We start from the raw sequence: 20522 nt of genomic DNA, 5'->3' as shown, positions 1-20522 counted from the left end.
CTGTCTTGGGAATGGCTGGTGAGGCTCCTAGTGACCTTGGCTCTGCAGACCTCAGTCCTTGGGGACTTTGACAGGTTCTCTGCAGTTGTTAGGATGAGCCTCATCACATGTGCTCACCCTTGCAGCTTCCCTGAGCATGCGAAAAAGGCAAAGTCGTCGTGCTCCCCATTTGCCAGTCTGGGAAACCAGGGACCATGAGCTGCTTTCCAAGGGCTCAGTGGGAACGCAGGGAGCCTGGGTTAAGAACTGGCATAGGTCCACCCTTGCCACAGGTGGTCACCAGATGGCCCTGTGGAGCCTGGGGAGTGAATCTCCAGAGATGACAGCGCCAGGTGGAGGGAATGAAAAGAAGCAGAAAGGCACCAGGACTCAGAAGGATGGGGAGGAGCAGCTGCCCAGGCCCCCAGCCCTTCCCTTAGCCCCTGGGGTGGTCTACAGTATTTTCTTACCCTAGTCTAGATGAAAATCTTTTCCAGCAACTTTAAAAAATCAAGGGAGTGGCCTTATTGGTGTTTACAATTACTTGGAGCCAACACTTAGAAATTAGGATATTTACAAAAAAAAAAATCTGGATTTCTGGGTTCTCTTAAAAGGTCAGAAGATTCAGCAGCGTGGGCTGCATCCTTGCACAGCAGCACTTGCTGGAGCCAAGGGGTGGCTGCTCCTGAGGACAGGGAAGGCCTCTCCCCACTGCCAAGGCCCTCTCCATCTTTTCTCCTGGCACCCATACTCTGTCCTGTGCTACCTGACTGAGCTGGAGGGTCTGGTCTACACGAGGCTTCTTCAGGCACCAAAAATACTAGTTCTCTCTCCTTCCAGACTAAAGCTCACTCTGTCCTTCAATAATCTGTGATCCTGGTATATGGCTCTGGGCTAATGGCCCTCCTACATTATCAGGGCAGCCAGAAGAGAGCCCAAATCCAAGTGCAGGCTCTAAGAGTGACTCTGAAACAGAGGGGACAGACCCCTGGAGAGGAGGGACCACAGCTCTCACCATCCACCACCTCTGGACATCCGGGGGGAGATCCATATTCTCTCGGGTCCAGACGGGGGAAATGTTGCTGTCGAAGTGGCTGTCAAACCAGTCGGAGGTGCCAGCGTCACCCATGCAGCGTCGGCAGGCGCAGCTCTTGCCTGTGAGCCCCTCCTTGCTGAGGCGCTGCAGGCCAGCATAACCGGGCACCAGCTTCACCCGGTGGGTCCCACCGAGGGCCCCCGAGTCCAGGTAGGGCAGGGTAGCCATGCTGTGGTGAGAGTAGGTGAAGAGCAGGGACATGATGAACACCAGCAGGAAGGCTACGGAGAGGAACCACACCCGCAGGGAGCACTTCATGGTGCTGGCAGGTGAGCGGCTATCACCGTGGCCACTCCTTTCCCAGCCCACTGAGGGGCTGGCCACGGTGCAGCCTCCTTGTTCTGGCAGCACGTGCAAAGGGCATAGGGACACGAGCCCCAGGCAGGGTCCCTTGCCACACTCTCCCTGAACTTAAGGAGAGCGCATGTAGGCAGAAGGGGCTCCTCTATCCCTGAGCCACTTGGGCACCTGGTTAGGGCTTCATCAGGTCTCTCAGTCACTAGCTGGGCCACAGAGGCTCTGCCTCTCCCACTGCCCTGCCCAGGGGAAGGTCAGTCCATCCCAGCCCTCTAGTCCCTTGGAATCGCTGGGTGCCAGCTCTGGGGGGCCCCCTCTTTGGCAGCTTGAAATGGTCCAGTCTGGAGCAGTCGGGGTCCTTGTGGCTCATGAGCAGACGCCGAGGCAGCCCCTCGTCCCCTGCAGCGGGGAAGTCCTAGAACTCCAACCACGACAGAGAGCACATGGGCTTCGGGGTGCCTGGATTCCATGCGAGAGTCGTCCCCGCCCTGGTCGGCCCTCCTGGCCCAACCCCTCTCCCACGGGAGAGGATCAGACCCCAGTCCTGAGAACCAGGAAGCTCCGTGGATATCAGAAAATCCTGATTCAAAGATCAAGATCCTCTTTGTCTTGGGTTCCGCTCTCTTCTTTCCATGGCAGGGGTTGGTCCCTTCTCTCGGTGCTCACAGCCCCATCCGCAGTTGCACAAGGGGTCACAAAGCTCCTCCACCCGCTGTGAGGTCCTCTGGGGCTGAGAACAGCTGCTGCTCGGCGGGGTGCTGCATCCAACGAAGTCTGGGTCAGCCAAGCATGTGCCGAGCTCCCTGCCAGGGCTCAGGCCTCCTTCCCGGGGATGCTGGCCCAGGCTCGGCGGCTGTTCTGCCCATCCCCACTCCCCTGAGGCCAGCCGTCAGCTTGCACTAGCAGTAATCCCCTGGCAGGTTCCCCCTCACTTGTCAGGCGCCTGGCTGCCGCAGCATGACCCTGAAATTGCAGAGAAGAGAAAGAATGTGCAGATAAATCACACACACAGGCGCTCCCCCAGCTCCACCCCCCAGTCCCAGAGGGGACAAAGCTAGCAGTGGAGGAGACGCCCACTTAACCAAAGGGTAGACAAAAGAAAAGGCTCTCCCCAGTAACTATCCACAGATACTATCGCTCTAAAAATCTCCCAGCCTCACAGGACTCACTTATTAGCCAGAAGGTAAACAAGGGATGTGATAAAGTGATTTCCCCAGAGCTGTGCGTCAAGTCTCTGGAAAGACCAGGTTTAGAAAGTTCTAGTCCAGCTGTGTGTAAATTTCAGGTGATCCCAGTAGGCTCTGAATACCGACTGTCAGACAGGGAGCTCTCCCTGCTTGTGGGAAGCCCTCCCGGTGAGCAGAGGGGCTGTGAACTGACCCTGGGACTTGCCCCTTTTCTCTCTGAGTGCAGATCATAGATGAGGCGATTCTGGGCCAGCTCAGTGAACCATTAACAATCCTCCCAGCTCTGCTGCAGCAGAGAGAACCGAACTGTGTCAGGGACCAGGATGCTGGGCATGGAACCACCACCAACCCGCCTTCTGGGATGTTACAGAGGAAACCAACTCCAGGCTCTCCGGTAGCACTGACAGCCTGGGGCCCCATGCTGCCCTGGCAGACAAGAACAGGAAGAAGGTTCCATTAGCAGGGCAGTTTGGGGATCAACTCTAAAGGAAGGAGTTTGAATTCGTGCCAGCTGCAGGGGAGCCAGAGCAAGAGTCAGAAAGCAAGCGGAGTCCCTGAACCCTGGCTCCACCCATGGAATCACTCAAGCCATCTCCTCTCCAAATCCAACTCTGCCCCTTACCTGGCTGGACCCTGGACCTCACAGTCCCACCCAGCAACCCCTCCTTGTGGGAAGCTCTAGCCAGCCCTTCCAGAGTCCTCGGGTTGCTGCCACCAGCAGCAGACACCATCTCTCAGGCTCTAAGTTCAAGAACTCCAGCCACCCCCTCCTCTGGTGGCATCTCAAATTTCTGGAGCCAAGCCAAACCACAAAGCCATCAGGGAATGGAACTTGCATGTTGTAATAGAGAGGACATCTCTGTGGGTGGGAAAATGATGCACACAGAAGTGGAGGAACTCGACTGAGGTCATGACTTCCTGAGTGGAAGTGAGATTTGGCTCCGATCTATCTGGCTGCAAGGCCTGGAATGGGCCAGGGCACCCAAAGAAACCCATGAGCTCCTGGGAACTCCCCAGGGGTCGGGGCGAGAGGGAAGGAGAGACAGAAGCAGGCTTCGCAGGGTCAGGAGTACGCTTTGCCCTGTGACTCGGGGCTCCTGGCTCTGATCCACAGAGACTTCAGTAGCACTGGCTTAGTGTTCCACTGTACCCATTTAGCAGATCACACTCTAGGCATGGACTCTGGCTGAACAGTCTCTGCACAGGATGCCAGGTCATTCTCTTCCAGTTCTCCCTTGGCCCATTTCCATGCTCAGTGCCTAAGGAGAATCCTTCCAGCTCTGGTGTAGCAGAGAGAACCTGACTGTGTTCTCTCGTAGGGCCCTGCTCCCAGTTTCCTGTGACCTGAAGGCTGGTGGCCCTGGGAGGCAGTGACTTTGCACGCTGAGCAGGTGCTGGCAGTGACGGGCCTTGGCTGGGGAGCCCTGTACTCTGGGTGGGCAGCCCCACAGTGGCTCCTTAAGATGGGGGCTGGGACAGGTTGGCCCAGGAAGCTTCTGAAGGAAGTCACTGGCTCCTTGGGATCCTAAATACACGAGCATCTGAGGTAACCAGACTCCCATGCTGGGAAAAGGAAAATTCTTAGCTTCAACAATGTGTTTTAGAAGGAGCAGGGAAGGGCCGGTGCCATGGCTCAATAGGCTAATCCTCCGCCTGCAGTGCTGGCACCCCAGGTTCTAGTCCCCGTTGGGGTGCCAGATTGTGTCCCGGTTGCCCCTCTTCCAGTCCAGCTCTCTGCTGTGGCCCAGAAAGGCAGTGGAGGATGGCCCAAGTGCTTGGGCCCTGCACCCGCATGGGAGACCAGGAGAAGCACCTGGCTCCTGGCTTCGGATCAGTGCGGCGCGCCAGCCGCAGCAGCCATTGGGGGTGGGTGGGTGTGTGAACCAACGGAAAAGGAAGACCTTTCTCTCTGTCTCTCTCTCTCACTGTCCACTCTGCCTGTCAAAAAGAAAAAAAAAAAAAAAAAAAAAACAACCCAGAGGTGACCCTCATACATCTCATCTCCACCTGTGCATGCCCCACGCCCCTCACTGCCTAACTAGGGACTCTCTCCTTCATGGCTACTCTGATCATTCATAAAAAGCACACACACAGCCCAATATTAAAAAGCTAACTAGGCGCTCGGCATGGTGGGTAACCACTTTTTGGGATGCCTGAATCTCATATTGAAGCAACTGGTTCCAGTTTCACCTCCTCTATTTCTGATCCAAATTCTTGCTAATGTGCAATCTGGGAGGCAGCAGGTGTTGGCTCAAGTACTTGAGTCCCTGCCATCAATGTGGGAGAACCAGCCTGGCACAGCTCCAGCTGGGGCATTTGGGTAGTGAACCAGTGAATGGGAGATCTCTGTCTCTCAGGGTGTCTCTCTCTCTCTCTCTCTCTCTCTCCCTTCCAAATAATTAAAGAAAATATTTTCTTTTTTTTTTAAGATTTATTCATTTAAGGCTGGCGCCGTGGCTCAATAGGCTAATCCTCCACCTTGCGGCGCCGGCACACCGGGTTCTAGTCCCAGTTGGGGCACCGGATTCTGTCCCGGTTGCCCCTCTTCCAGGCCAGCTCTCTGCTATGGCCAGGGAGTGCAGTGGAGGATGGCCCAGGTGCTTGGGCCCTGCACCCCATGGGAGACCAGGAAAAGCACCTGGATCCTGGCTCCTGCCATCGGATCAGCGCGGTGCGCCGGCTGCAGCGGCGGCCATTGGAGGGTGAACCAACGGCAAAAGGAAGACCTTTCTCTCTCTGTCTCTCTCTCTCACTGTCCACTCTGCCTGTCAAAAAAATAAAAATATAAAAAATAAAATAATAATAATAAAAAAAAGATTTATTCATTTATTTGAAAGACAGAGTTACAGAGAGAGAGAGAGAGAGACAGGTCTTCCATCTGCTGGCTCACTCACGAAATGGCCACAACGGCTAGAGCTGGGCTGATCCAAACCCAGGAGCCAGGAGCTTCCTTCAGGTCTCCCATGTGAGGATAGGGGCCCAAGGATTTGGATCATCCTCTGCTGCTTTCCCAGGTGCATCAGTAGGGAGCTGGATCAGAAGTGGAGCAGCCAGGACTCAAACCGGCGCCCATATGGTATGCAAACACAGCAGACGGCAGCTTTATCCACTCTGCCACAAAGCTGGCCCCAAGTAAATATTTTTTAAAAAGTTAAAAAAAAAAAAAAAAAAAAAAAAAGAAGCTTGGAGCGGGCATCATGGTGTCGCTGGTAAAGCCACACCCCTGACACCAGCATTGCATATGGTCGATGGTTCAGGTCCTAGCTGCTCCACTTCTGATCCAGCTCCTTGCTAATGGCCTCTGAAAAACAGCAGGAGACAGCCTAAATGCTTGGACCCTGCCATTCATCCCTGGAAGAAACTCCTGGCTCCTGGCTTTGGCTTGGCTCAGCTTAAGCTGTTGCAGCCATCTGGGGAGTGAAACAGTGGATGGAAGATACATCTCTCTCTGTCTCTCCCTCTCTCTATGCAATTCTGACTCTTAAATAATAAATAAATCTTTTTTTTAAAATTTTTTTTTAAATTTTTGACAGGCAGAGTTAGAGAGAGAGAGACAGAGAGAAAGGTCTTCCTTTTCTGTTGGCTCACCCCCCAGGTGGCCGCTATGGCCAGTGCATTGCGGCTGGCATGCTGCGCTGATCCGAAGCCAGGAGCCAGGTGCTTCCTCCTGGTCTCCCATGCGGGTGCAGGGCCCAAGCACTCAGGCCATCCTCCACTACACTCCCTGGCCACAGCAGAGAGCTGGACTAGAAGAGGAACAACCGGGACAGAACCGGCGCCCCAACCGGGACTGGAAACTGGCGTGCCGGCGTCGCAGGCGGAGGATTAGCCTAGTGAGCCGCGGCGCCGGCCAAATAATAAATAAATCTTAAAAAAAAAAAGAAAGCTTAAGTTGAACCCCAACAACAATGCTGAATACAGTGTTCAATCTCACTTAGGAAACTCACCCCAATGGGATAATGCAATTTTTTTGTGAACGTTTTATTCAAATATAATGAAGTGCAAAAATATTTCAGGGCTAGGCCTGATGAAAGTCACATGTGCATAAACCAGAGTGATTAACCCATTTAAAATGCAGATTACTTCCACCATCCCAGAAACTTCCCTTCTTGTCAGTTCACTTTTCTGACTTCTGTCACTAGAAGCTGGATCTTCGCAGAGTGGAACTATGCATTATGGCCCTCTGTGTGTCAGATTCTTTCTGCTCAGCATAATGGTATGGAGATTTGTTCATGGCGTATGCATCAGTAGTTTTGTTATTTTTTTTTTCTACAGTGGGACATTTGAGTTGTTTCCAGTTCTTAGTCATTATTAGTCAAACTGCCATGAAATTCTTGTACAAAGTCTTTTTTGTGGACTCACATTCTCATTTCTCTTGAATAAACACCTGGGAGTAAAATTGCTGGGCCACATGGTAGATAGATGTATGTTGAACTTTACTAGAAATTATCAAATGCTTTTCCCACGTGGATGCAGCATTTTACGTTCCCACCAGTGATACATGACAGTTCTATTTACTACACGTCCTTAAGAGTCTCAATCTTTTTAATTTTAGGCATTCAGGTAAGTAGGTGTGTAATAGACTCTAAGAAAGTCAATTACCAGGTACATATGAACATAAATGTGTACCAGGAGAAACGTACAAGAATGGAATAGCCGAAAACTCGAAACGCAAAGGTCCATCGGAATAAAATAGATAAATTGCAATACACTATTGCCACATGGAAAAATGAATGCACTGCAGTTTTAGACACCAATAGGGATGAACATGACCAAAAAATTAGCATATTGAACAAAAAGAGTAATTCATGAATGAAAGCCCAAAGCATGAATCCATAAAAAGCTTAAAAAAATGCAAACCTGAGCACGACATTGTATACACCTTTACATACAGATAACAAAACAATAGGGAAAATCCATAAAACAATCAAAAATTCAGGAGATTCCTGAGGAGCCCAGGAGGGACCTCCACGGGCTTTGGGAATGCCAGAGAATACTTACCTGGATCCATGTTTATTCTTTAATTTTTTTAAGATTTTATTTATTTATTTGAGAGGTAGAGTTACAGACAGACAGAGAGAGAGAAATAGAAAGAAAGGTCTTCCTTCCGTTGGTTCACTCCCCTAAATGGCCACAATGGCCGGAGCGGCACCAATCCAAAGCCAGGAGCCAGGTGCTTCTTCCTGGTCTCCCACGTGGGTACAGGGGCCCAAGGACTTGGGCCATCTTTTATTGTTTTCCCAGGCCACAGAAGAGAGCTGGATTGGAAAAGGAGCAACCGGGACTAGAACTGGCGCCCATATGGGATGGCGGTGCCGCAGGCGGAGGATTAACCTACTGCACCACGGTGCCAGTCCCCCCATTTATTCTTTAAACAGAACATATATGGGGACTGGTGTTGTGGCATAGCAGGTTAAGGCACTGCCTGCAAAGTTGGCATCCCAACTGGTTCAAGTACTGGCTGCTCTGCTTCCAATCCAGATCCCTGCTCTGATGTTCCTGGGACGGCAGTGGAAGACGGCCCAAGTACTTGGACTCTTGTCTTCACCATGTCGCAGACCTGGTGAAGTTCCTGGCTCCTGGCTTTAACCTGGCCCAGCCCCGACCTTTGTGGCCATTTGGGGAGTGAAATAAGATCTCTTTCTCTGTCTCTCCCTCTCTCTGTGTCATGCTGCCTTTCAAATAAATAAATATAAATCTAAAAAGAGAGAGAGAGAGAGAGAGAGAGAGCGAAAGGACATGTATGACGTATACTACTTGGAAAGTGTGATGATGAATTTCACATGTCTTCTTGCAGGACCACTCCGGCTGCTGTGTGCAACCAAAGGGAGATGGCAGTATCACAGGGGTGGGGCGTGGGAAGTGTTGGTAAATATTCTATAGGATTTACCTGATGGGGTGGACAGAGGAGGTGGGATAAGGGGGAGAGGAAGAGAGGAACCAGGGAGACCCGGGCCGTGGCCTGAGCAATGTGGGGGAGGAGGTGCACACAGAAAAGACCGGAAATTACTGAGGTCCGCTGGAAAAACCAGGAGTGTTGTGTGTGACAGGGTAAATTTAAGATGCCTTTTTGACAACAGGAGGAAGACACATATGTCTGAAGCACGGGTGAGAGCAGAGCTGGAGGGACACAGCTGAGAGTCAGCAGAGCACAGTTCATTTTTAAAACTACAGGCAGGAACAAAGGAGAGAGAGATGAGAGAAGGAGGCCTCGGACAGAGCCTGGGACATCCTGATGTCTAAAAGAGAAGCTGGCAAACAAACAGTCAGGGGAGAAACAGGCGGTGAGGCCAGGGAAACCAGCTCCGCGTCTGGGAAGCCAGGAGAAAAGTTCCCGGAAAGGAGGAGGAGCGCACACTGTCAAATCTTGCTGGACTTCGCACCGACCACAGGATGGAAGTCAGTGGTGCCCTTCACAACGGATACTGCAGAGGTAAGGTGAAGGTCGGAGGGCCAATAGCGAACGAAATGAGACTGGACATGGCCCAGTGCTGTGGCTCAGAAGGTTAAGTCTCTGCCTGCAGGGTCGGCATCCCATAAGGGCACTGGTTTGAGTCCTGGCTACTCGACTTCCAATTCAGCTTCCTGCTAATGCACCTGGGAAGGCACCGGAAGATGGCCCAAGTACTTGGGCCCTTGCACCCACGTGGGGGACCTGGAAGAAGCTCCTGGCTCCTGGCTCCTGCCTGGCCCATATCCAGCCATTGTGGCCATTTGGGTACTAGGCCAGAGGATGGAAGGTATCTCTCTCTCTCTCTCTCTCTCTATCTCCCTCTGCCTCTGGCTCTCCTTCTCTTTCTGTGTAACTCTGACTTTCAAATAAATAAATAAATTTTTAAAATATTTATTTATTTATTTATTTGAAATACAGAGTTAAAGAGAGGCAGAGGCTGAGAGACAACAGGAGATTCATCTGCTGGTTCACTCCCTAGTTGGCCACAATGGCTGGAGCTGCACCAATCTGCAGCCAGGAGCCAGGAGCTTCTTCCAAGTCTCCCATGTGGGTGCAGGGGCCCAAGGACTTGGGCCATCTTCCACTGTTTCCCAGGCCACAGCAGAGAGCTGGATCAGAAGCAGAGCAGCCAGTCTTGAACTGTCACCCATATGGGTTGTTGGCACTGCAGGCAGCAGCTTTACCCACTACACCACAGCACCAGACCCAGTAAAGAGGCTGGACAGCATTAGTATGCAGGGAAATGCAAATTGAAACTAGCATGAGATACCACTTCCCACCCACCAGGACAAATGACAACAAGCACTACTAAAGATACAGAGAACTGTAGTCCTCACACACTGCTGGTCACCGGTGGGAATGTGAAATGGTGCAGTCACTTTGTCAAACATCCTAGCAGTTTCTCAAAAGGTTGAACACAGTTACCACAGGACTCAGAAATCCCACTTCTGGGCAAACACCCAAGAGAAATGCACACCTATGTCCACGCAAAACCTGTACACAAGTGAGTTAAAGCAGTATTATTCACAGTAGCTCCCAAGTGGAAATAACTCACAGTTGCAACAGCTGATAGATGTGGCAGGTTTAGACAATGAAACAAGAGGGCACAGACAACAAACAGGGTCTCTTTATCATCAGACTGGAAAATTTACTGAGAGACTGGATGCAAATAGTCATCTAAGAGAGAAGCAAGGTAACCAGGGAAATGTGGCAAGATAAGGCTGTGGTCCTATAAGAAGCTTCGAGTCATATTTCGCAAACTTGGGGAGATTACGTAACAACAAACATCCCCTGAATGGCTGGTCCACCTCAAGACGTTGAGGCTGAAAAGAAACGGGCAGCCAAGATTCAGAAGGTCAGGGGCAGCAGGGGCCTTGAGGCATGAATGAGGCTATGTCCCCCTTCTTCACCGAGCCGTCCACCAGTCAGAGGGAGACACTTGGGCAATGTCCACCCATACCAGGAACCAATCGGAGCTCAGAGTGGGCCCTTACCATCCTGCAGCTAGAGGGAAGGAGCAGTCGAATGAGAAGTAGGGACTGTTTTGGAGACTGGCAGAGGCGTGCCTGGTCAGATCCCAGGAGACCAGCCATCGAATTAACCGAATGAAGCACAGGATAGCACCGCCTTAGGCCAGCACAGGTGAACACAACCTTTTTGGCAGGCAGAGAAATGTCAACAGAAGGTGCTGAGGACGGGGAAGTGGGGGCTGCTTGCCTCTGGGAGCAGGAAAAAAGCCCAGCTCAAAACTGATGGCGCGGCTCACTAGACCAATCCTCCGCCTGCGGCACCGGCATGCCAGGTTCTAGTCCCAGTTGGGGCGCTGGATTGGGGTGCCAGGTTCTAGTCCCGGTTGCCCCTCTTCCAGTCCAGCTCTCTACTGTGGCCCAGGAAGGCAGTGGAGGATGGCCCAAGTGCTTGGGCCCTGCAACTGCATGGAAGACCAGGTAGCAGCCATTTCGGGGGTGAACCAAGGGAAGGAAGACCTTTTTCGCTCTCTCTTTCACTGTCTAACTCTGCCTGTCCAAAAAAAAAAAAAAAAAAAAAAAAGACTGATGGCGCACCTCTTTCCACCCACTCACACACAGCTGAGGGGGCATCCCACAGCCTTGTTCCCAACCACACACAGTTAACGCCGATTACTCAGTTACTTTTGAGTCTCTGAGCATTTTTGAGCCCCTCCCCAGGTCTTCTCAGGAGTCCACAGACTGACAAGGTCAGCCAGACGGAAGTGAAAATGCTTTAAAGCCAAGCCAGGTCTGAAGACTCCAAATCTAGTGCTCCTTCCGCTGGCCCACTGCCTTCCAAACAAGCTGTTCCCACTGACTAGGGGACGCCCATCGAAAGGGTCCCTCTGATCCCTGGCAACGCAGCAGCCTGATGCTCTCTCTGCCTCCAGCATTAGGCAACCACAAACTCACAGAGCAGCCCTGGGGGGTCGGTCATTATCCAGGGAAAGAGACAGAAAGCTCATCCCTTACACACCCCGCACGCCCAGTGAGGCACGTCCTTGATTGGTCTCAGACTGGCTTCATCCCCTCCCTCAGGCTTGGTTAGCTGGAGTCATAGCATTGCAACATCCCACATTGCGACACTCCCAGCCTCAGGCATGGGCCTCTCAGGGCCATCCTAGTGACTCAGGCTGTGTCTACACCACAGAGCGCCAGCCTCCTGCAGGGCACCCAGCCTTACTTAATACCTGCCCTGAAGTCTCAGCTCTGGTACTTCTGGTGCTGCCCAGAGTGGGCAACCAGAACACCAGAAGGCAGGAGCTGACACTTTTCTGGAAACCTAAGATTAGAACTCTAACTTCCAGTTGAGTCCTAGAGAAATAAACTATCTGTCTACCTTGCAAGAGGATCAGTGCCGCACCCTAAAAAAACTGCCTGGAAGGGGAGCTGTGCTTGGGCCCTGGGGCATGGAGAGGGGAAGGAGAGGGGAGGCTGGGGACACGTGTTCCTTCAGGACAACAACCTGCCCTGCCCCAGGCCTGCTCCCTCCAGGAGCTGCCTGCCACGTGGGATGAGTGTGTGTGCATGTGTGTGTGTAGTCCAGTAATTTGCTCTGCATATTTACATTGAGGCAGGAAGTAAAGTCTAGAAAAACAAGGTTATCTCAGTAGGCTGGCAGACAGCCCAGAGTTCAGGAGACAGGAGGAAAACTGGGCCAAGGAACAGAATTGCTCTGCACCACAGAACACCTGTGGGGTGAAGCCCACGGGGCTCCAGGTGCTGGTGCAGTCCTGTTTCCTGTGGGCCAATTCTTCCCATCCGCCAGACCATTCTTTGCTTTGTATCTGATCTGATGGTCTACTGTTCTAAATACACGAGTTTAATCCACCACACTCACACATTTGGTCTGCCCTTACTAGCTTCGTGTTCTTACTTCTTTCTCTTCAGTTTCTTTTCCTGACTTTTGTTGGACTGACGCATTAGCTCGACCATTACCCCTCTTTCCCCTGCCTGGTTTGGAGATAGTGTTTTCCTTCTTTCAGTGATTATCTTAAGTGACTGCCAAACAGACCTTTACCTGATGAGGTCTACGGTTTTCAGGAGTACCATTATCTTGAGCAAGGCAGAGACGTGGCACGGTTTCCTTCTTTACCTTATTCTTCCTTGGGTATATGGTTACCAATTCCAGCTTTCCTTTTCTTAAAATTAAAAGTCCAATTAGATACTGAATTTTGTTTGTGTGGTTTGCCATTGTGGCAGCCATTCTCTCTTCTTTTCCTGCCAAAATCATCCTACCTTGTACAGGCAAGCAAGGACCCAGTCCCCAGGAGATTACAGGCAACCCCGGCAAGCCTTGACTTTTTTTCCAAGATTTTTTAAAGTAAGTCTTTATTGTATCTAATCAGTTTGCAGTCTTGTCTCTTTTCAAAATAAAAAGATTTATTTATTTATTCAAAAAGCATCATGAAAGAGAGAGACAGAGAAAAAGAGACATCTTCCATTCTCTGATTCACTCCCCAAACGTAGGAAACAGTCAGGGGTAGGGGGGTAGGCTAAGCTGAAGCCAGGATTCAGGAACTCCAGCCTGGTCTCTCACTCTATTCTTTTCTGCCATCTAATGTCTATGAAATGTTGTATGTCAGTTCAACTTCCTTGGAATTCTTTCCCTCGGCAGTCTTTACCATTCATTCTCTTTATTCTTGTCTGCAGTTTTACTACAGTCTATCTAGTGACAAATTATTGATTCTGTGTGATGTTTGTGCTTTTCCTTCAAGTCTGAAATTCTGAGCCATTAGCTTTTCCATGTTATTCCTTTGCCTTGCCTTATCTCTCTCTGGAATCCCTACCAGACACACGCTACAGGCTCTCATTCTGTCCTCCAGCTGTGTGCAGCTTTCCAGGTGAATCCCTCAGTATTATCTGTCAAGTTCATGAATTCCCTGTGTTTAACCTACAATTATCATTTCAAATTCTAATGATACTATTTTTCATTTCTAGAATTTGGGGATATCTTCCTTTTTTAAAAAAATAAACATTTATTTATTTGAAAGGCAGAGTTACAGAGAGAAGGAAAGAGATATTCCATCCACTGGTTTGCTCCCCAAATCGCCACAATGGCCAGAGCTGGGCTGATCCAAAGCCAGGAGCCAGGAGCTTCTTCTGGGTCTCCCATGTGGATATAGGGGCTCAAGGACCTGGGCCATCTTCCACTGCTTTCCTAGATGCATTAGCAGGGAGCTGGATAGGAAGTGGAGCAGCCAGGACTCGAAAGGGTGCACATATGAGATGCCAGCACTGTAAGTGGTAGCTTTACCCACTACACAGCGCCAGCCCTAAGATTTTCTTTTTTAAAAAAAGATCTACTGCGGCTGGCATTGTGGCATAGCAGGCAGAAGCCACTGCCTATGATGCCGGCATCCCACATGGACGTCGGTTCAAGTCCTAGCTGCTCCACTTCTAACCCAACTCCTTGCTAATGGCCTGGAAAAAGCAGCGAAAGATGGCCCAAGTGTTTGGGCTCAGGCCACCCACGTGAGATATACAGAGGAAGCTCCTGGCTCCTGTCAACTTGGCCCAGTGCTGGCTGTTGCAGCCATCTGGGGAATGAACCAGTAAACAGAAGATATTTCTCCTCTCTCTATCACTCTTTTCTCTCTCTCTCTGTAACTCTGACTTTAAAAATAAATAAATAGGGGCTGGCACGGTGGTGCAGCGGGTCACTGCCCTGGCCTGAAGCGCTGGCATCCCATATGGGCGCCGGTTTGAGACCCGGCTGCTCCACTTCTGATCCAGCTCTCTGCTATGGCCTGGGAAAGCAGTGGAAGATGGCCCAAGTCCTTGGGCCCCTGCACCCGCACAGGAGACCCGGAAGAAGCTCCTGGCTCCTGGCTTCAGATAGGTGCAACTCCAGCCATTGCAGCCATCTGGGGAGTGAACCAGTGGATGGAAGACCTCTCTCTCTCTCTCTCTCTCTCTCTCTTCTCTCTGTGTAACTCTTTCAAATAAATAAATCAATAAATCTTTTAAAAATAAATTAAGTACCCTTTTCACCAAGATGGCACTGAAGGCGAAGAAGGAAGCTCCTGCCCCTCCTCAAGTTGAAGCCAAAGCGAAGGCCTTGAAGGCTAAGAAGGCAGTGCCGAAAGGCGTCCACAGCCACAAGAAGAAGAAGATCCGCATGTCCCCCACCTTCCAGCGGCCCAAGACACTACGCCTTGGACGGCAGCCCAAATACCCTCGGAAGAGCACCCCCAGGAGAAACAAGCTTGACCACTATGCCATCATCAAGTTCCCCCTGACCACGGCGTCGGCCATGAAGAAAATAGAAGACAACAACACACTGGTGTTCATTGTGGATGTCAAGGCCAACAAGCACCAGATCAAACAAGCTGTGAAGAAACTCTATGACATTGACGTGGCCAAAGTCGACACCCTGATCAGCCCTGACAGAGAGAAGAAGGCGTGTGTGCGCTGGCTCCTGACTATGATGCTCTGGACGTTGCCAACAAAATTGGGATCATCTGAACGGAGTCCAGCTGGCTAGTTCTAAATATATGTTTTTTCACCATATAAAATAAATAAGTAAATAAGTAAATAAATAAAGAAACCTTCAAAAAAGAGACTTATTTATTTATTTGAAAGGCAGAGCAATGGAGAAGGTGAAAGGGACAGAGGGAAGAGAGACAAAGACAGAGCTCTTCCATTCGCTTGTTCAGTCCCCAAAGGCACGCTACAGCCAGGGTTGGACCAGGACCCAGGAACTCCATCTGGGTCTCCTATGTGGGTGGCAGGGGCCCAATTACCTGCATCACCTTTCATTGCCTTCCCAGGTATATTAACAGGGAGCTGGATCTGAAATGCAGCAGCCAAGACTCAAGCTGGCACTCCAGTACGGGATGCCGGTGTAGCAAATGGCAGTGAGACCCACTGCGTTACAACAATGGCCCCTCCAGAATTTTTAATAGCTACTCTTTAATAAACACATTTGCTTCACAGTCTCTTCTTCCTGTAATGTATGTAGTGTTCCCTTATCTAGCTGAAGGTCCTAAACCTACTTACTTGTTGCTCTGTTACTTTCATTTCTTCTGAGGTAAATTCTTTTATTGATTCTTTGCTTCCACTGGTTTTCTTCATCTGTTACAGAACTCAAACACAAGCTCATCTTAACTTTTGCATTTCATTTTCTCTCCCCATTGAAGGGTTTAAACTCACGGTGTCTCCTTGAGATCCTGGTCTAGAATCAAATTTTGCGGCAGCAGCTCAGCTTGGGTCCGAGCTGTAACCATCGCTAAAATAAGCCTCAGCCCCAGGAAATGGTCAGTGGCAACCCTTTCCAGCCTACTTTCAGGCAGCGGGTTCAAGGCACACGCTGGCTCTACTCCCAAGCCTCTCGTGGAGCACCCGAGAGCGCTGTTACCCCAGACTTCTGCTCTCAGAGGCACAGCCCAGCAGGCCTGCAGCTTTCGCCCTGCTGTCATCCTCGTGTTCCTGCTCCACTTCTCATCCACAAGGATGTTTATTATTGTGTGGGGTGGAGGGGAGGAGTGCATGGCTATTTTTAGAATGTTATCTTTTCATGTATTAATGCTATGTGTTTAGAGTATAAATTTACAGAGCCACTGGATTAAACTGTTCGTACCAGGGCCCTGGGGATCCCTGCCAATACCAGTCTCTTGGGAAGGGATATCAAACCATCTCTGATCTCCAGCCAGCACACCAAAGGAAGCAGACTGAGATACCCTGGGGCAAGCTGAGCAAAAGACCCAAGGAAAACTATTCTCCCTTCCCCACCCCTGCCTTCATTCTAGTCCACACTGGGGTGGGCGGGGGCTGGGGTGTGTTGTTCCACAAACAGGATCACTCACTCAGATGTAGTCTGAGCACGCTTTCACTGATGAGGGCACTGTCAGCTGCCAGCCCTCTTCCATACCACCTGACCCATTCAGTCTTTCACGTGGCTAGTGAGAAATGCATTGCTGGCCAGATGGACACACTTGATGATAGGCCCATCTGATTCTCTTCAAGTCCCTGGCCCTCCCCCAACAATCAGCCTAAAGTTTCAATGTACATCAACTGAGTGGTAGATTTAAGAGCCAAATTCCAGTCCAGGCTGCAACCAACAAGGCCAAGATTTTTCACCAGTCAAAAGAGGATACCCAGGGGCCAGTGCAGGGAGTTGAGTCTCCACCTGCAACACTGGCTGAAAACCTGAAACACTGGAGTTTCAGCTGATTCACTTCCAATACAGTTCCCTGCTAAGGTACCTAGGAAAGTAGCTGAAGACGGCCCGAGTGCTTGGGCATCTGCCACCCATGTGGGAGATGCAGATGGTGGTCTAAGAGCCTGGCTTCAGCCTGGCCCAGCCCAGGCTGTTGTGGCCACTTCGAGAGTGAACCAGTGGATGAAAAGATCTTTCTTTTCCTCCCTCTCTCTTTCAAATAAATAAATAAATCTAAAAAAATTATTTAAAAAAAAAAGACGACATCTTGGTTCTCTTGGATTATCTCTATTACTGCCAATCACCTCTGACGTCAAAGTCATTGTGATCACCGCCATGGCTGGCGCGCTGCGGCCGGCGCACCGCGCTGATCCGAAGGCAGGAGCCAGGTGCTTCTCCTGGTCTCCCATGGGGTGCAGGGCCCAAGTACTTGGGCCATCCTCCACTGCACTCTCGGGCCACAGCAGAGAGCTGGCCTGGAAGAGGGGCAACCAGGACAGAATCCGGCGCCCCGACCGGGACTAGAACCCAGTGTGCCAGCGCCGCTAAGTGGAGGATTAGCCTATTGAGCCGCGGCGCCGGCTGTGATCACTTTCTTGCCTCTCTGATCTTTGTTACCTCTTCCTTGCAGCTGCTAATATATCATGAAGGATCTGCCCTCACTCCTTTTTGCCTTCACTGCTAGTATACCCACTATTCCCTTTCAAATCTATCCAGTTTCCTAACGTTCCTGGGAAAGCAACAGAAGACGGCTCAGGCCACTTCTGGATGGAGTTCTGAGATCCTTGCATCACAATGGACCAGTCTTGGCCATTGCAGACATTTGGAAAATGAAGCAATGGATGGAAGATCTCTCTCTCTCTCTCTCTCTCTCCCTCCCTCCCTCCCTCCCTCCCTCCTTCCCTCCCTCTCCCTCTCTCTCCCTCTTCCTTTTCCTCTCTTTCCCTTTCTCTCCCTCTCTCATTCTGCCTTTCAAACAAATAAATAAACTTTAAAAAAAAAAAAGTATATGAGGGGCTAGCATTGTGGCATACCCAGTAAAGCTGCCCCTTGTGATATCAGCATCCCATATGGGTGTCAGTTCATGTCCTGGCTGATCCACTTCCTATCCAGCTCCCTGCTAATGGACTGAGAAAGCACTGGAAGATGGCCCAACTACTTGGACCGCTGCTACCCATATGGGAGACTGGGAGCTGGCTCTTGGCTCCAGCTATCTGGGGAGTGAATCAGCAAATGAAAGATCTCTAACTATCTCTCTCTCTCTCTCTCTCTCTCTCTCTCTCTCTCTCCCTCTCCACAGGTCTTTTAAAAAAATAAATAGTCTGGGGCCAGCGCTGTAGCGCATTAGGTTAAAGCCCTGGCCTGCAACACCAGCATCCCGTTTGGACACCGGCTTGAGTCTCTGCTGGTCCACTTCTGATCCAGCTCCCTGCTAATGTGCTTGGGAAAGCAGCAGAGGATGGCCCAAGTCGTTGGGCCCCTGTACCCACATGGGAGACCTGGAAGAAACACCTGGCTCCTGGCTTCGGATCAGCTCAGCTCTGGCCATTGCGGCCATTTGGGGAGTGAACCAGTGGTTGGAAGACCTGTGTCTCTGTCTATCTCTCTCTGTAACTCTTTCAAATAAATAAAATAAATCTTAAAATAAATAGATAAATAAATAAATAATCTGGCTGTTGTGGCCATTTGGGGAGTGAGCCGGTGGATGGAAGACCTAATCTCTGTAACTGCCTGTGAAATAACTAAATAAATCTTTAAATAAATAAATAAGTACATGGGATGGGTGGTTGGGCATTGCAGCACAGTAGGTTAAGCCATTGCCTGAGATGTTCACATCCCAAATCAAAATGCGGGTTCAAGTCCTGAAGGCTCCACTACTGACCCAGCTCCCTGCCAAGACGCCTGGGAAGGCAGTGGCTGATGGCTCACGTACTTGAGTTCCTGCTACCATGTAGAGGACCCAGATGGAGTTCCTGGATCCTGGCTTCAGCCTGACCCAGCCCCTATTGTTGTAGGTATTTTGGGAGAGAAATAGTGGATGGAAGATATGTCTCTCTCTCTTTCCCACCCTCTCATTCTGCCTCAAATAAATAAAGCTTTAAAAAAAATAGTGTATGAAATGGGGCACCCAGCCGGCGCCACGGCTCACTAGGCTAATCCTCTGCCTTGCGGCCCCGGCACACCGGGTTCTAGTCCCGGTGGGGGCACCGGATTCTGTCCCGGTTGCCCCTCTTCCAGGCCAGCTCTCTGCTGTGGCCCGGGAGTGCAGTGGAGGATGGCCCAGGTGCTTGGGCCCTGCACCCCATGGGAGACCAGGATAAGTACCTGGCTCCTGCCATCGGATCAGCGCGGTGCGCCGGCTACAGCGCGCTGGCCGCGGCGGCCATTGGAGGGTGAACCAACGGCAAAGGAAGACCTTTCTGTCTCTTTCACTGTCCACTCCGCCTGTCAAAAAAAAAAAAAAAAAAAAAAAAAAGAAAGAAAGAAAAAGAAAAAGAAAAAGAAATGGGGCACCCCTATTCATGGGGTCACAGTCAGGTTTCATAACAACGATAGCATTTCAGAGACCCACAAACCAGGATCTCCCAAGCCTCACTGCTCATGATCTGCCACCCTCCTGGGATTATGAACTAATTTGGATCAGAAGCCAAATGTGGCCCACATTTATTTAAGATCCTATACTGATCTTTTGTATCTATTTCCCTCACTTAAAATATAAATTCTAAGGGCACAGAGACCATGCTTTGGATTCCTGCCTCTTAACAGTGGGCATCAATACATGTTTTCCCAAATGAGTCTCTTCTCCATACGTAACCCCAGAAGAAATAATTGCTATGAAGAAATTCTTTGAAACTGTTTTTATCAATTATATAAGTTTGTAGAGGGACTGCAAATGACATTCTGCCCCACCTCCTGGTGCTGACAGTCTGGAAATGAGAGCTTTCTCCAGCTTCTCCTGGACCACCACCAAACCCGAGGCATCAGGGTAAGCCAGATTTAGCAAATCTGAGCCATGGGGAGGGTGTGTGTGCGTGTGTGTGTGTGCGTGCGTGTGTGTAGCTCAGGCAGCTGCCTGGACTGCAGCAATGATGCAAGTGCCCTGCTCTCTAGGCCGTCACAGCCACAGCTCAGACGGAGCTTTCTGTCACTCCTGTAAGAAGCGCAGGCCTCTGGCTGCAGTTGGCCCGGGCTAGGGCTTTCCAGGTCGTCAGGTCTGTTCACCTCAGCTCTAAGCCTCTCAAAATGAAAAAAGCGCCTAGAAAAACTTGGACTCAGAGTCTGGCTTTGCCCCTGTCGGCTACTATTTTGACTATTCGACCTTTTTCCGGGGTGTCCTTACCTATAAAACGGGAATGCCACCCATCTCAGAGGGGTTCTAGGAGGGTTGGAGGCATAAAGCTCCTAGCTCAGTGGCTATCTGGGCAGACTGAGGGCCACAGTTCTGCTGGCCCCAGCCTCAACTTGGGCAACCACTCCTGGACCCCAGCCCTGGACAGGCACCCAGGCACCCTAGCCTTCCTTGGGCCCTAGAGCTTCCTTCCAGGCCAACTATAGGCACTGCTCCCTCACTCCACCTCCCTGGCATTGGAGAAGGCTGAGGCCTCAGGGCCAGCTCTGCCTCAGCTGACCTTTGCCCTCAGGCTGAGCACAGAAGAGCGCCATGCCCATCCTCTGACAGAGCACACAGATCCTAGCCCTGTCACCTCTTCCCCAGCCTCCACTTCATGAGACCACGCAGAAGAGAAGCCTAACGTGAGCAGCTCCTAAACAGCCCCTGTGGTCCAGCCCACAGGCGTCCACCGCGGCGAGATTCTCGAGAAGACAAAGTTAATGAGGGGTG

At 50.8% G+C, this 20522-nt stretch overlaps 1 protein-coding gene across 2 annotated transcripts in view; it reads right to left on the bottom strand.

Annotated features, from left to right (window-relative positions):
• ST3GAL2 (ST3 beta-galactoside alpha-2,3-sialyltransferase 2) overlaps nucleotides 1–20522 on the bottom strand; it is a 52662-nt gene that overhangs the window by 12237 nt on the left and 19903 nt on the right. For both annotated transcript variants that reach the window (XM_002711715.6, XM_017342358.4), the window contains exon 2: nucleotides 995–2335. In XM_002711715.6, the coding sequence (XP_002711761.1) occupies nucleotides 995–1333 (339 nt within the window). In that variant the 5' untranslated portion in view covers nucleotides 1334–2335. The remainder of the gene's footprint in view (nucleotides 1–994; nucleotides 2336–20522) is intronic.

This window comes from Oryctolagus cuniculus, chromosome 18, assembly GCF_051225735.1.
Source record: "Oryctolagus cuniculus isolate XC-2025 breed Fujian yellow rabbit chromosome 18, ASM5122573v1, whole genome shotgun sequence".
Classification (NCBI taxonomy): Eukaryota; Metazoa; Chordata; class Mammalia; order Lagomorpha; family Leporidae; genus Oryctolagus; species Oryctolagus cuniculus.
The sequence above is the reverse complement of the archived record's forward strand: the minus strand, read 5'-3'. Positions and strand labels throughout refer to the sequence as shown.